The 16,855-nt window shown below is 32.1% G+C and overlaps 1 protein-coding gene across 3 annotated transcripts; it reads left to right on the forward strand.

Moving 5' to 3' along the window:
• Window positions 1–455: 455 nt before the first annotated feature.
• On the forward strand, window positions 456–15,241 carry LOC123540786 (uncharacterized). Of its 3 annotated transcripts, XM_045326069.2 has the most exons (8): window positions 456–572; window positions 1,955–2,170; window positions 7,063–7,212; window positions 11,588–11,662; window positions 12,528–12,602; window positions 12,867–12,932; window positions 13,889–13,937; window positions 14,250–15,241. In XM_045326069.2, exons 2-8 carry the CDS (start codon window positions 2,152–2,154, stop codon window positions 14,941–14,943), a joined length of 1,128 nt encoding a protein of 375 aa, XP_045182004.2. In that variant the 5' UTR covers window positions 456–572; window positions 1,955–2,151; the 3' UTR covers window positions 14,944–15,241. The 3 variants fall into 3 exon arrangements, with proteins under 3 accessions (XP_045182004.2, XP_053382523.1, XP_053382524.1); XM_053526548.1 differs by lacking the exon at window positions 12,867–12,932; XM_053526549.1 differs by lacking the exon at window positions 1,955–2,170 and having other exon boundaries at window positions 491–572.
• Window positions 15,242–16,855: the final 1,614 nt, after the last annotated feature.

Raw genomic sequence — 16,855 nt, forward strand, 5'->3', positions numbered from 1 at the left:
TCCAAGTCAAAAACTATTTCTAGATACATGCAATATTAACGTTTAGGCATATTATGCATAGTTTTATTAAATCAAGGGCTTTAACTATTGTCTGACTAATAACAATCCAAAACAAAAGAACAGGTGCACAACGTCACATACAGAATAATATTTCAATTATGTTCCATGACCCTAGGTCAAATTTGTTTTAAGATATGTGCAAAACAAACTTTGAGACCCTTTTATGGATATATTTGAATTAGTTAAGGATCTAGTCTGGATTATTGTAACCTGTAAATGAACCAGAGTTGCACAACTTCACAGTGTCATAATTATTAATATTTTTACAACGTTAATTCTAGGTCAAACTGTTTTTGAGAAACATACGACACAGATGTAAATGGCACACGCACGGTGCAAGCATTATATGCAAAACTTCAAAATTAGATAATTATGATAACCTTCCAAAATTGTATATCAAATGTTTGTTTTATTAATCAGTATGTATTTGAACAATACTAAATACTGATAGCTGAAGTATTATTATGTGCATTTCAAACTATTTATTATTGGTGGGGGACTGCTTAATCGAGGTATGTCACTATTCAATAAACTAAATTTCGATAATAAACATTATTAATGGCATGAAAGAGATGTTTTTATAGGGACGCAGTTATGTCTTATTTTCTCGTTATTCTAATTGTTCTCTCATTTCAAATGTTTTCCCTAAAGAATATTTTAACTTTGTTAGTTTCATCAACCAAAATTAAAGTATAATTTTTTATGAAATTTATTTCGCTAAAATACTGAAATATCCCCTTTATCATAATTTTTAAAAATATAAACATCTTTCATAAGGACTTTTAATTTCAGAAACAGAAATAAATAAAACTGATCATAGTCTTAACAACTACTAAAAGAGAAAGGCCCCTCAAGGAAGTAAAGTGTCTTAAACATCATCATTTTCGGTACAAAGCTTACAGCAAATGGGCGACCGCTTATAACTAATAGTTTTACTAAATTGTAGTGTGAGGGAAATATCTCATAGGATTTTTGTATCTGTCTTAAAAATAACTTGATGCTCTTTTTATGTGATGGAAAAGGGCTTTATACATTAACAATACTTAAATATGAAGTTTCAGGAAATTGATGTTATAACAAATAATTGTATAAAAAATCCATGGCACTGCTATCTTAAGCATGTTACTTTGGTTTCCCATAGTTTTTAGCGTTTTAAAAAGGAAATAATTGTTAAGATGTATGTACATGTATTCAATTTGGTTGTAGTTTTGTAACATAGACTATGTAAGAATTCATGAAGGTTATTCCAAACTATAGTGGAATAAATGAGACAAACTCACTAACAGAAAGACCACTGTATCTACCATTTTCTATATGTATTGGAGCTGTACCACTCTTAAACTTAGCACGTGCACCTCGATGTGATAATTCAAAACTATCTTACAATAGTGCTCTGCTTCAAAAATACTGTCTAAATGTACAATTCACTCTAAGCTTATTGCTACCTACATCAATACGAGTCTGATGAGCAAAAGCGTTAATATCACAAAACCTTTCACAGAACCTTGAACAACGATATATTTTCGTCTTTGACACATACGGAAAATCAAATGTTTACATTTATAACTTCTTTTATTACTTACCCACATTTGATCTGTGTTAATTCCACTATGAATCATTGTAAACATATTAATTTAATTTTGAATCATCAAACTTTCAAAAAATAATGTACATCATTTTGTTTCAAGTACTGTCACGTATTTCGTCGTTCATTCCATCTCTGAATGACTTTAAAATGGAATAATATCAGATCTTGCAAATTACGTATGAACGATATTTTAACTTACATGTAAAACAAACATCTTCTTTACAGCTCACCTGAACTACAGGTTTAGTGTACCACATGCAGTATATAGGTATATATTCCGTCGTTCAATTATAATTTACATTTCAGGAAACATAGTCAGAACGTTTGCCTTAACACAACCTCGGAAGATCTTGATAACACTTTCTACCTGATATATTATATGACGACAGCTCAAAATATTTGTCTTGGTCAAGTCTTAAACTGGACCGTCTAATGCACAAGGCAAAATGAGGAAAACATGTAAACATTCTCTAAAATGACGATATTGCACTGAACTTCAAAACATGTCTTCACGTCCGAAAGGCAAGTTCACATACAAGGTTCCATAATATTGATTTTAGGCTGATTATTTTCCTTTGTGAACTTGAAATATGTCCTTTTACTCTAAAATTTCAATTGCTACGAGATATTGCCTATTATAACGAACCAAATGGACTCGCTTACAAATTTCAAACAGAATTTCATAATATTTGAAACATATGCGCTCTTTTAAGATTTTAAACCGACATTGACATAAAACAGAATGGAAATCCCTTAAGTAATAACAGCAGCTGCCTACAGTGGTTTGCACTAGATATTTTGTATAGTGTTTTGCTAATTTATAAACAGAAATACAAAGGACAATAACAATAATTAATTTGTTTTCTTTTCATAGACACATTAAATTAAACGTAGACAAAGGGAAATTATAAAACATTTATAAGTGCAAAAATTCTAAATATTGGGGTGATCCCTAGAGAAGTACAATGTACATACACATATGTATTTCAATTAATGTATGTAATATATAATATACATGTATAAGCAGAAATACCCACATTTCATCAGCTACATGTTATAATGTATCTATATACGGTTCAAGGGGCCTTCGTGGCCGAGTGGTTAAGGTCTCTGACTTTGAATCACTTGCCACTCGCCGATGTCAGTTCGAGACTAACTTGCGGCGTTGATTTGTTCATATAAGGCAGCCAACAAGCTGGATTACATAAAGTCGGTGGTTCTACCCAAGTTACCGATCGTGATGAAATGATGCACAGACGGGCACGTAGGGTCTTCCTCCACCTTCAAAGCTGGAAAGTCGCCACATGACCTATCATTGTATCAGTTTGACTTTAAACCCAACAAATAAATATGCAGTGGGTGTTTAATACAATACCTTGATAGGAAATGTTGATTCAAGTCAGTAAATGTATGGAATAACTGGGGTCAGATGTCATGTTGGTTGCTAATTGTTTGAATCACCAGTGTTTCTCAAATTATGAAATGATCCCCCAAATATGATTTGTTAAAGAAATATACCATAAGGTTAGTTTTAACGTCGTGCCATATAGAGATACATCAATCTGACTAAAGTACTTGATCTTTTGAACGAAGATCTGGGGATGACCCATTCACATTCATCTTTCTGTATATTTGAATTTCCGATATTACGTTTTTATTCTTGCAAATCTATTTCTATTTGTACCAATCAGACGATGCGTTTCAGCAATTATTTGACTGAACCATCAAAATAGCGTCGAATGTCAAAGGATGAGAAAAGTCTGCAGTCATTTCGCAGCTTGAACCCGGGACCCCTCACTTACAGGGCGAGTGCTTTACCGACTGAGCTAACCGGCTGCCTGACACCTTACGTGACCAAAGCCGTACCGTGACATATGATTCCTCTCAAAACACGAGAGCAAAGTCATGATGTGGTCGTCATAAGAAATTGTAAACATGAAAAACCCAGGCTAAATATAGATTTTTTAAACTTCTACTTTCACTTTCAAATGTTGAAAACAAGGCTCTGATTGGCTAGCTAAAGGTCAGTCAGAACGAGGCTATCAATAGCATGTCTTCAGATCCAAAGCGTAGCGTTAATTGGAGATGTATTTTAGTCAGATTGAGTGATACATTACATACACGCCTCATGATAGTTGTCAAGAGTACGTAGCCCACGGCCTGTGTCATACTATCAAAACTCAATTCAAACTTGGCTATCAGTTATATTGTGATCATGTACTGATTAAATTGTTGGCATCAACCCTACCCCACTTCCAGCACCGCCACTTGGTGCAAAAGGAGTCTATCTAAACATGAAACGAGATGGCATTTGACCTATTTTGTTTGATTAAATCTTGATAGTATTATATTTAAACTTAAGGACAGACAATTGCAATGGAAACGGACAATCCTGCTTACAAGCGGGAAGGCTAAAAGTAAAAAATGCAGTGCAATTGCTGTTGTTGATTATTTTTATGCAAGTAATATGCATGTTATAATAAAAATAGTCATATTTATCGATACTGGCTGTCAGATATAAGCAAAATAAAATGTTAAAAGATTTGATTTTAATATAAGAAATGAGCCTAAATCCGAGTAATTCATCTGAATATCACACCGACACTATTCCAGCCAGATGACCACAACGTAAGTTGTTGGTATAAATAACTAAACGATACATTAAACATTTGATAATTCACTGATCAGAGAAAAATAACCATTGAAAGACATATACTCTGAATGACTTAAAAGCTCCTGATCTGAACATTAAAAACTCGATCCCGAAACATTTGTGAATTAAATTGCGGGTGTTTAACGTAAAGAGAATTACCCATTCGACAAAAGTTTACACGGCCAAGAAATGTTGGAGATATACTGAGTAGTGTAACCTATTTGACAATCGATATTATGACAAATTGGTAGTACTATTTTATTTTCAATATTAACTTTGTTGTTGCTTTAGTTATGCTTTTAAACTAAATTTGCTAAAAGTTGTATTGATTGACTTGTTAATATCCTAGATTTTATAAGGAATTACTTATACTATGCCTAAAAGTTACTATCCACATGTTCTAAAAATAAAAATAAAAATTAAAATGCCATTTTTTCGAAATGATATAGTTTTGTTGTTGACCGTGTCCGTTTGTCTGTCCTTCTGTAGCCATAGCTATGTATATAAAAACTAATTGACCTTGTATTAAAATAGTAGTTATCATTTATAAATACTCGTATCTGTAATTCTTTAACAACACATTAAAATTAGTGCTCACTTGTTAAATTGGTACTCTCTGCGAACAAGACATCGCAGAAATTCATGAGAAAGTTGCAGATTTTTTGTATTAATTTTTATCAATTAATGGACATTGCCTGATGTGTTAAAACGTAGAATTTGATTAGATAAGTTACTGAATTTTCCAGTCAATATTAACAGTTGTATATAATATGAGCTTAAACTTTTAACGGATTGCACAGATATCAACAAAACAGTCATGTTAATCGCATAAGGGCATACTACTTTGAACAAAGAGGAATAAGTTGGTACTTTAACCTACAATATGGTCGAAATTTTATTTTTATCAATTAAGAGTGTGTCCTAATTGTTCTAGGAAGAAAACACTACTAAGATTATTTGATGAGTTTGATCATTAGACAAGTATATAATCACGCCTCCGACCTAATACGTCTGCAATTTCCGCTACCATTCATTCTTCAGTGTGTATGAAAACTATTTTTCTGTGGCATTAAATTACGTCGTAAATTAACTTCAATTATTTCATTTATTGGCGTCATAGTATAATGTTATAAAAAGTTGTGGGGTTTGTGTTATCAATACCCAAGTGTAAATCAGTTATATCAATGATCAGTAGATAATGTGTTAAAATAATTTTCTGAACCATTAACGACTTAGTCATAAACTTCCTTGATTCACGAGCTTCCCAAGTTGACTCTACAAGCCAAGTCGTTTCTCAAGGTAGACATATCTATGGGCCCGCTTATTACATATCATTATTGACTGGGAGTGGAAGGAAGGGGAATGGGTTGAAATAAGTGTTTAAGTATACCAACTTTCTGTGACTTTCTCCATCCTTATGCATATTGTTTATTTCTTTATGATAAGCAGTGGTATGTCAGAAATAAAACTTGGCTAGGAAGTGTACATATAAAAATGTATGTATTCCGGGGCTCGTATACTCCTGCACTTTGCATAGTTTAGTAATATTCATAGCAATCACATTAAATAGTTACGAAATTGTTTTGAAGTAATATTGGAAAATGAAACTCCAATTGATTGATATGACTGTGTCTCTGGTAATTCCTGACTGTGAGAATTGTATTTGTGATATTTTTTAATTGTTTACTTGGCTGTTTCCGTTGAGACATATTGATATGGAGAAATATTTGAATGAGGTCGCGTCATTCTGTTTCAGTTTTCATATACACTGAATAATGAATGGTAGCGGGAATGGCAGACTAATTAGGTCAGATGCGTACTTATGTACTTGTCTACTGATCAAACTCATCAAATAATCTTAGCAGTGTTTTTGTGGTAGGATTGTACTTCTAAATAATGTCCGATGAGTAAGCGTCTGCCTGATGTCCGCTGCCGTACATTACACATACCTACGATTCATCGATAATTCTACAAACCCACCTAGCGTTCCGCTTTAAGATCGATTTATATATATATCAGCTTAGACACGAATAAAATGTAAACATGCTATAACTTAATTTAAATGTTATCTCACAGAGCAGAAATTTTATTGAAAGCTTTCATCTGATTTTTTGTATGTTTTATCATTTGTGGTAAATACATTTTTATTTTCACGTCGTTTTTGTTCGCTTTTGATGATAAGCAGGTAATTTAGAGAGTGGCGAAAGATTTAAGATAATACTATGGTCGTTTAATATATTTTGTCATAGTGATTTTCGTACAGCTGGAAGATTAAACGCTAAACATGCTAAAGGTCGCTTTGTCATACAAATAATATAAGGAGTAATTTTGCGGAATAGTATTGAGAATTTATGCTACTTTAAAACTTCTGCCTCATGTTGTTTATTTTACAGGATATAGTAGTTTAAATTTTATCCTTTTTGAACTTAATACAATTTTTGACGTTACTCGAAATAATCTGACTCAATGTTTTATCTACAAAACAGGTTGAAAATTTTTTTATTTTATGTCAAACGAGATCAATTATTAATACTTCATTAGCCGAAAAAATGATATTTTTTCAAGAAGTTTGAATTTTCAGTACATTTTGAGTATTCCCTAAGATAAATATACATAAACTTGCCACGATGGCAAATACTTTTTTGCAACAAAATGTAGTCACCTGATTTGAAAATCAAACAGTAATTGAAGTGTTCGATAAGAACATTCCTTATTTGATAGACATTTTGAGGTGTCATTTTCACCTACTGTTTTATTATAGGTAAAATATCTTGTTGTGCAGCACAAAGAAGTTTGATATCATCAACAGATGTTCAACGTGTTATAATGACTAAAGCTTTGCCTGATTGGAATTCGCCATGGAAATTCAAACCAACGGAAACTATTGATAATGGGAAGCACATCATAAAAAGTGAGTATTTTTATGAAAAAGAAACTTACTATCTCTTTCTTTAAATAATATGTTTTACAAATTATATGATACATGATATGATATATGATATATTAAACATAATATGATATGATATGATATGATATGATATGATATGATATATATGAAACCTGTTCATACAGTAATTTTCAGTAGTTCACCTAAATACAATAGTAGCTAGTATTCTGATAACTTCATTGCTTTAAAGAGTTCACCAAATATATTTTGTTTTGAAATTTCACCATTGATCAAATATATGTTTAATTATAAGAAAGTTTTAAATATACAGATCAGCTCACGTAGACAACCCACTTTCCATTTTCCTTCTAAGGAAAAAGATTGCAAAACAAGGCATTTCTCCGAGTACTGCACAAATCTGGCTCAGGGTACTGACTATCTTAATTGTTTTACTTAAGCGGAATTACGTCGAGTCATTTCGAGACATTTCTTGATGGAACTAGGAGTGTTGTGGTCACATAAAAAATGTAAATAAAGAACGTATGTAACTTAACACCGACCCATACATGTATGACTAGCCGATGATTTTTTTCATCTAATCAATGTACATAATGTATGAATAATTCTTCTACCCGCAAGTAATAAAACGTTTTGTGGCTGGTACAAGCGGTTTTTTTTTGGATTTGGATTTAGAGTATATTTACATGTTAAAAGTACTGTTTTATATATAGTGACCATAAAATAATAACCTTTAAAATGCGTGATTACTATATGATAGTTGACAAAACTAAGACAGTCCTTATCGAAATGGAAATAAAAGCTGTAACAAATATCAGTCACGGGCCAATTCTTTTTTCTTTAAAATTTAAAAAATATGAAGGAAGATATGAACGAAAAAAAGACAAGTATAAAACAAATATAATTTCCTTGTCAGAGGTTTTGAAATGTTCACCTGAAAATCGCAGCCTTCAAAGTATTTCGCAAGGAAAGAATATTCCTCCTTGAGCGTTATCTCACATATATAAAATTTAAATGAAACTGATATGAACAAAATATGTAGAAGAACATTTGTGGCAATTGTTACTACGAAGTAAAGTTTTAAATCAAACGCGAATGAACTGTTGCTACATAATATACATTATTTTATAAAGGCATTTTTCCAGACATAGAATTACAATTATTTTCACATATTTCCGATTAAAACCAAAGCAGTGGGAATTAAAGATTTGCTGACAACTTCTATCCAATTTTAACCATAGGGTAGGAAGAGGATTTATGGAAAATAACGAGTTGTCATATTCTTTTGATGCTTACTTGTTAAGATATTAAGCTGGGTCTTTTTGGTTTGCATTTTTTTGTTTCTTTTTTACTTTTTATGTTTTTATTTTATTTTTTGTAAAGAGATATAGTCTATCTTGTAGTCTGATCTGTATACTTTCATTAAAATATATATTTAAGTGCATTAGACATTAAAAGATTAAAAGCGCAGATTTTCAATTCGTCAAAATTATAAGATAATTACATTTCATTGTCCCCGCATTTTTTGAACATAGAAGTGGGCAGGGTCCTTCCTTTCTTCCGTCCGTCCATCACACTTCGTCTCCGGTCCATAACTCTGCCATTTATCATGGAATTTTAAAATCACTTGGCACAAATATTCTCAACATTGAGTCGACGCGTTATGCATATGCCCAAGACCCCTAGCTCTAAGGTCAAGGTCACACTCAGATGTCAAAGGTTAACATAGTCTGTTTCATGTCCGATCCATAACTCTGTTATTCATCAAAGAATTTTGAAATAACTTGGCACAAATGTTTCTCATGATGAGGTGACGAGTCACGCACAAGACCCAGACCCTAGCTTCAAGGCGTAGGTCACTCTTGGAGGTTAGCGGTTTACAGCGTCAGTTTCATGTCCATTCCGTAACTCTACCATTCATTAGGAGATTTCAAAATTAAGATCTTGGAACAAATGTTTCTAATAATGAGACGTTATGTCATGTAAAAGACCCAGACCCTTGTCTCAAAGGTCAAGGTCACACTTAAAGGTCAAAAGTAACAGGTCATTGTTTGCTCTGGACAGTAATTTCACTTTCAATGGATTGATGTTCAAGTAACTTGACACAAACATTCGCCATAACAATCTGATTTGTTGCATGTAAGACTCGGACCTCAGCTCAAGGTCAAGGTCACCTGATGATATAAACATTTTGGTAATTTATTTTGTCTGGTATATAATTTTTTATTCATGTATATATATTTGAACAACTTGGCATAAATATTCATCATTACAAGACATTGGGTCATGTGTAAATGTCAAGGTCACAGGTACCCAAGGTTACTTACTTTTTTGTTGAAACTTGAAATTACTTCCCTACTTATGATAAAGAACAATGCATGTGTTTTTATATCAATTTTATCAATAATTTGAAAATGATATGTTTAAACTTAAATTATTGGTATTGAAAGATATAAAAAGCTATTAATAATTGTAGACTTCCAGAATGCAAACCTAGGCACGTAAGTGCATCATTTTAATGATTGCAATACATTAGATTGGAATGTAATGCAGCTCTACATTGACCAACACTGGTATTAACCTTCTGTGAAGTGTTTTAAAAGTCAAGTTTCATAAGTACCATATAAATGTCATATATTTCATTTTTTTATTAAATTTTACCTCCCTCTGGTATGATAAAATATTTCATTATAATAAGATAACATCAAATCTTTAAAATACAGATATAAACATTTGAAAGCATTCACTAATTATAGATTCCCAGACATTTCTAACTAAATAGCTTCTTCATGAAATATATAATATATAATTATGATTTATATACATTGACAGTACGTTGCCTCCCTTACTTAGATGTTGTATTGGCATGCAGTATGTGTTGCGAAAAATGTCCCAAGGCGGTGGACGTTGCTCTTTTACAAATTCCTGTTAGATGGTCGTTTTCGTTTTAGAAAGCTGATGCATTGTTTATTGTAAAGCTTAGTTTTGAGATGATCATGTATGTTTATAAGTTATTGATATTATATGGTTTTCAAGAAGGCTCCAGTGCTGAAAAACAAGGTGCTAACATTAGCTTAAAATCTTGGTAATTCTGTTCAGATTTTTCTTTTTTATTCTTCGTGATACATAAAGTGCTGGAAGGAATTTTCCATGATACTTTCAGATAGGGAGTTGTCTGAGGACAGAACGAATCTAAGCAAGATTTACTAAAAAACTTTCAGGTACTTTTTTATAACAAAAAATACCAGTTTGGACATATAACATTTGATGGATAACTTTGTGGACCTAAATATTTATCTTTTAAGATCTTAAGATATGCTAAATTTAGTTTGGATTCTTTCTAGTTGACCAGAACAGGATTTAGACTATTCATATTCTTGAATATTAGAATTGGAATTAATGGCTAGTAAACATTTTCAAGTTATTTGACTTATTATAAACTTTTTTATTGTTACTAGTTTTGATTTTTCTATTACCTGTAGTATTTAAAGTAACATGCAATTGTTTCCTTTAGACGTGGCTTTACTACAAACCTCGAAAACATACAACGGATATGAAGAGATTTCTTGTGAATTTTTCAGTTTTTTTTTAAATGTTTTAACAGGAATAATATATAAACAGATTATAGAATAACATAATCGAATATTCTAATCTTAATCTTAATGTAAAATGAAAATGTTATGCTACTCTTCACAACAATTGAATTTTACACGTATTATATAAAAATAAAATCCAGTTCCGAGTAATATGAAATGTGAAAACCCAGTTCGTTGTAGGTAATTATGTCTCCCACCACACAGTGGTGTGGGAGACATATTGATTTACTCCAGTCTGTGTGTGTGTGTGTGTGTCTGTCTGTCACAAAGCTTGTCCGCACTCTAAGTCAAACATTTCTCACTCGATCTTCACTAAACTTGAACAAAATGTGTCTGACCATAAGACCTTGGCCAAGTTCGATAACTAGCCAAATCGGTTCAGGCAATTTTGAATTATGGCCCTTGAATTAACGAAAAATCCTGGAGCGCATGCGCTTTCGTGCACTCAAACAGTACCCTATACTACTTTTATTAGTAGTATAGGTTACGTTTTGGGTGCAAGAAAGCGCATTCACAAGTAGTATAGGGTACATTTTGGGTCCAAGAAAGCGCAGACTGACTTACTATTTAGATGATTAGGCAGTTGTGGGAGACATGCACTTTTTTCAAAAGCATCTCTAGTTGTTGTAAGTAATTATTTATCGTCTTGGAGTCAATCGACGAAATTCCGTTAAGTGCCTCGGAAATCAGAAGTCAATAAGGTGTGACTCATTCGAAGGATTTCCTTTGCCAAAATTTGTCAATGCCATACTTTGCGTTTCTTATTGAATTGTGTATCGTGTCAGGAAAAGAGAACAATAAAAGTAGAAGACCTTTGTCAGAAAATTCCATAAATGTGATCTCGACTTCCGGCGCACAAGGTACGTAAAAGGAATCTTATATTACTTGTTCTAGTGCTATAGCTGTAGCAAAACCAGATTTAAATTGTAGAAGAGAACAAAGCTTTTAAGAAGGACTTTACTTTAATTTTGTTTTAAACATTAGGTAGACATATCTGTGAAAAGAGGAAAATAGAAAACAAATTTAGTTCTATAGTTGCAGCTTTCAAAATATTACGAACACGTATCTTTTTTACGTATCTTTTTTTTTTTGTTCAGTAATATGACATAACTTTCAAAATGTGCATGTACAAAATTGATGAAGTTATAAACGGCAAATATGACAAGGAGACAGTGAGTGAACGTTTAGTTAGACATTTAGTTCGTTTTTAGATTTTAATCATAAATACAAAGCTATAAATATGCAAAGATTAATTTTGAAAAATATCAATCCCACAGCTCTCCGTACCTTTTAACTGGTACAGTCTTCAATTCTTTAATTCTGGTAACACTGACATTTTCCTACATCACATGGAAACAACAAATTTAAAAAGCTGGCGTTCTTGCATCTACATTTGACCGATGTGTCTTAACCTTTATAATTTGACTCATGAGGTGTCGTATGAAAATGGTGCGATTTTTTTCTCATCAGCTCTATTAAAAAAATGTGTTAAACAGCTTGCAGCTTAAGACAATTCATTACAATGAGTATGCTATTATAGAGCCCTGATATATGTCTATGAAATTATATGAAAACCTTATGGTCGATAACTTTTATTTAGTCCTTATTAACTTGTTTTTTGTTAAAATCATACTTGGTGAAACATACCTGATTAGTATTTCAAATAGAAAATAATTTTAATGTTAATGGATTTCACTGTAGCTGCTGTCTATTGGTTAATTTCAGATGAAGAATTTGCCACATTTAGCAAAAGACCATTGTCAGAAGTTATAGCTGACAGCAGATGTCTGATTTTAAAAGGTTCAAGCTCTTTGAATAATGTTCTTACATTCTGAACTATCGTCAAGTTACTTCATGGAAAACGAAATTAGAAGAACACATGTCTTTGTATTTGTCTACCGGTGTTTACGTAATACATTTGTACATAGATAATTCTTGTTTTTCCATTAATATATGATCTACTAACGGTCTGTATATTGGTTTATATGTGCACAGCTATTTTGTGAAGGATTCGGACTGTATGCCGGAACAGAAAACATTACATTTTTTTTTGTATTATTACAGGGCAAGCAGACACTAGCATGGTTTTAGATAATCACAGAGATGTATTTTATATTCCTGATGCTGGAGGTATATACCTTTCATATTTGATAGGACAATGAACTACCGTTTACAATTTTAAAGAACTGTGTGTACATAAACCCTATTTTAGTAATCACCTTAAGTTTTCTCTTCGTGTCTCTTGCAACCATTTGCTAATCAAATAGTTTTTCAAGCAATGCACAAGATTGTTGTAAATTCGTTTGATATCATGTGACATTTATTGCGTTTATAAATAATGGAAAAGTTCAATGAGCACTCATGAAACCAATGTCGCAAGCAAATATTAACGTGTAATCATCTCAGTTAATGAAAATAAGAACATGTTTCAAATGAGTCGGAAAATAGTTCTTTCTTGCTAGTACGAACAAAGTTCATACACTTATTAATAGCTATATTACGATTTACGATACATTTGCATACTATATTCGAAGGAGCAGATGGGGCCCGTTCTAATAGCCATGCTACTTGAAGTTCACAGTTGGAATGATGTAGCGTAGATTTACTAACAACATAATAGTTAAAAATCGTATTGCAATGCATCCCTAGCAAACATGCTAATCTTTCTTCAAAAAGAGTTTGATTTAAACCGTTGTTAGGGTACATGTAAATATTTCATTACAATAAACAGATTCAATTTAACCGTTTCTCTTTTTATTTTGTTTTGTTTCATTTTATGTTTCTGAAGGAAACATCTATAGATTTTATAATAAATTGCTTCAAGACCCGCACATACAGTGTCATTCGGAGTGGTTAGTTCCACAACTGTTTAAACTGCAAGTCTCAGCCATCGGGTTAGTCTGAAGTACTGCATTCATTTAATAAAAGAACACCTTTAAACGAGAAAACGTTCATATATAAACCTAATCATGCAATGGTATTTTTGAAATACATAATATTCCAAGGATTGCATTAATTTAATCTACTTTCTTTGTGTGTATGCAGATAGCACCTTTTTGCTTTACGCCCTCAATTTGTATTTACAGCAAAGATTCAACAACAAACTGCGGCTGTTTATACAGGAAAATGCCAAAGGTTTTTATTTTGCGTATAATTCCAATACCAAAAATTTAGATAAACTGAAGCATCATTTAGTCTGAATAAATCATTATCTAACATGCTATATTATTTTGACAAAGTATATTTTGTTTAATAACGAGAGGGACATATTGTAGAAAACTCCTGTATATCAATCAAATTATTCAAATATAGGGCTTCATACACACTTACAGATAATTAAATTGAAACCATAATAACAACCATTACGCAACATTGCTTTTACATTTATGTGTACACTCATACAACATTGTACCAATATTGTAGAACTTTAGACTTCTCACATTTCAGATTATTGCAACACTATAAAGTTTCCCTATTATGTTGGCCTGAGTTATTTCAGTCACACATAAGCATAAAGAACCTATTGAGCTATTGTGAAGGACTTGAAATGGACACAGGTTTAAGGCAGCAAGGAAAAGAGATCAGGTTCGACTTGCACGAAACAGACATTTATATCAATCCCACCGATCACGATATCAATTCATTAATACCACCGAAAGTGACTACTCAGAAAAAAGAAGTAAAATATTGGAATATTTCTGCAGATACCATGAATACAAAAAGTAATTCACCGAAAGTCAAAGGAATAGTCATTGAATCTGGTAGTGCAAGAATGATAAAATCAATGCAAGGTTTAGATATGGTTCTATTCAGGGAAAACGGCTTGGACAGCTTTGAAAACGAAAACATATTTCCAAAACATTCTGACGATACATTACGACTGAAAACAAGAAGCGTTATTGAGTATGTCTTGTTTGAACCGCTTGTAGAAGAATGCGAATTTCTCAGCCGTGTCCTCGACGCTATTAATAAAAAATCACAAAATCTGATAAAGGAGACAAAATATGTTGCTGAAATTGAAAGCGTTTATCAAAAAGACGAGAAAACTCAGAGTGAACACAATAAACAAACTTACTACGACGAGTCAAGAGGTAATAAGTATTGTGCTTTTATATTTAAAACCTTCACGGAAAACGTTTAGAATTTATTTCCCAGTCATGATCTACGAAATTTGTATAAAGTATAAACTAATAAGACAACATTTCATTCATGTAGATATACGCAAGCAATGTACTACAAAGGTCTATGTTTACTACAGATTATAGCTAGCATAAATCTTAAAGTTCTCAAATTTATATTATATCTTGCTAGTGCCACGCGCTGAAATGAATCAATAAATAGATTATTTTATTTGCTTGTTATCTATCTGTATATGCCTACAAATTAGTTTAAAGATTTGTATTTCTAGTAATTTAAAGCCAGTTTACACACCTGAAATGTTTACATAATGTTTACAATATACATTATGCAGGATTATTTAGTAATGCATTAGCGTAGATATGCACGGATGCAGCCCTGACATAAAAATTCGCCATCTTCTTAGTGATTGTACAATGTAATTTATTTAATTGATATTTTATTTGTATGTCAACATTCCAGAAATGCTAATCATCCCATTCCGACAAACACAGCTGCAAATTTTATTCCTCCAATAGATACTTATTAAATACTTTGTTTCGGTGTTCATGAGAAATTATTGACAGCAGTTGATCGACGAATCCATGAATTGCGTTAATATAGATGCATATCTTATTCACATTAAGTTTATTTACATCAATGTTATTTTCATTTATTTCTAATATAGCAATGCTTTTTTCTAAACATTGCACATATTTGTGTTGCATTTTACATTATAATCGGCTTCCAAGATTTTCATGCCATAAAACAGAACAACTGTGGAATCAAATAAAAGTTTTTTTTCTGGCTACACGCGGGCGTCGTCATTACATAACGGTACTCTGTCACAAAGCGGCGATATCGCAAAGTTGTCTCCGTTTAGTTATTGGATCATACGAATTGAGCGTCATAATTTTCTACGGAACGAATAGAGAGAATGTAAATACAAGATAAATGCATTTGCATACAAATTCCTTTGACGAAGCTATATACAACTATTGCATGACGACAATGCAACCAAATGTGGAAAGTCACAACGCTAGTGTTTATGATTATGTACAATAATATACCATACAACGTCGTAGGACATAAGTGTATTCTACTGGTTGTCGTTTGAAAAAGCATTTTAATTCACTTTGGGTTAAAGAGGTGAACCTGTGATCTTATCAGTGACCAACCAGGACCAAAATATTATCTTATCAATATGGACGTATATTTAATCTCGGCGATCAATTGAGATATTTTCTACACTGTGTAATAGTTATTCAATCATACATTATGTATACTTTCACTTGTGATCCTTAAATTTGCACTTTGCATTGTATTCTTTGATTTTAACGTAATTGCATTATTTCTATAAGTTTATTAACATTTTTGTAGTATATATAATCACTTTATAAATATACGACCTCCCGCACTCGAAGCGGATGCTCTACCACTAGGCTACCGAGGCGGTTCTCAATAGTAGTTTAATTATACAAACGGGATATAACTCTTAAGGCAAAGATTATTCTTAAAGCATAAATTCTTAGATATAATTCTATAATCTCCATCTTGCGTTATCCCATGGAAATATTCCAGGAATCCTTAAGTTTTACTAAATTGTTAGTAGCAGCTGAGTCAATAAAATCATTACATTATCTAATTTGCACATAAATAGATTAAAGCTGTATGGTATGGTAACGTATTTAGATTCATAATAATTGTGGGGTGTCGTTTATTTGCAGATTGCTACGGAAAACTTTGTTTGAATGGAGGCAAGGTAAATCTAACGACATGTACATGTGAGTGCATCAAAGAAGTGAGAACTTATGATTCTCAGTACTGCGAACGTAAGAGTTTGAGTTTCTTTCGGCATTATTTCTGGATAAATCTTTGACTCTTGTAGACAAAAAAACATGCATAGCATCTGAAGACAAATAATGATTTGCCTGTTG

Source organism: Mercenaria mercenaria, chromosome 16 (assembly GCF_021730395.1).
Source record: "Mercenaria mercenaria strain notata chromosome 16, MADL_Memer_1, whole genome shotgun sequence".
Lineage (NCBI taxonomy): Eukaryota > Metazoa > Mollusca > Bivalvia > Venerida > Veneridae > Mercenaria > Mercenaria mercenaria.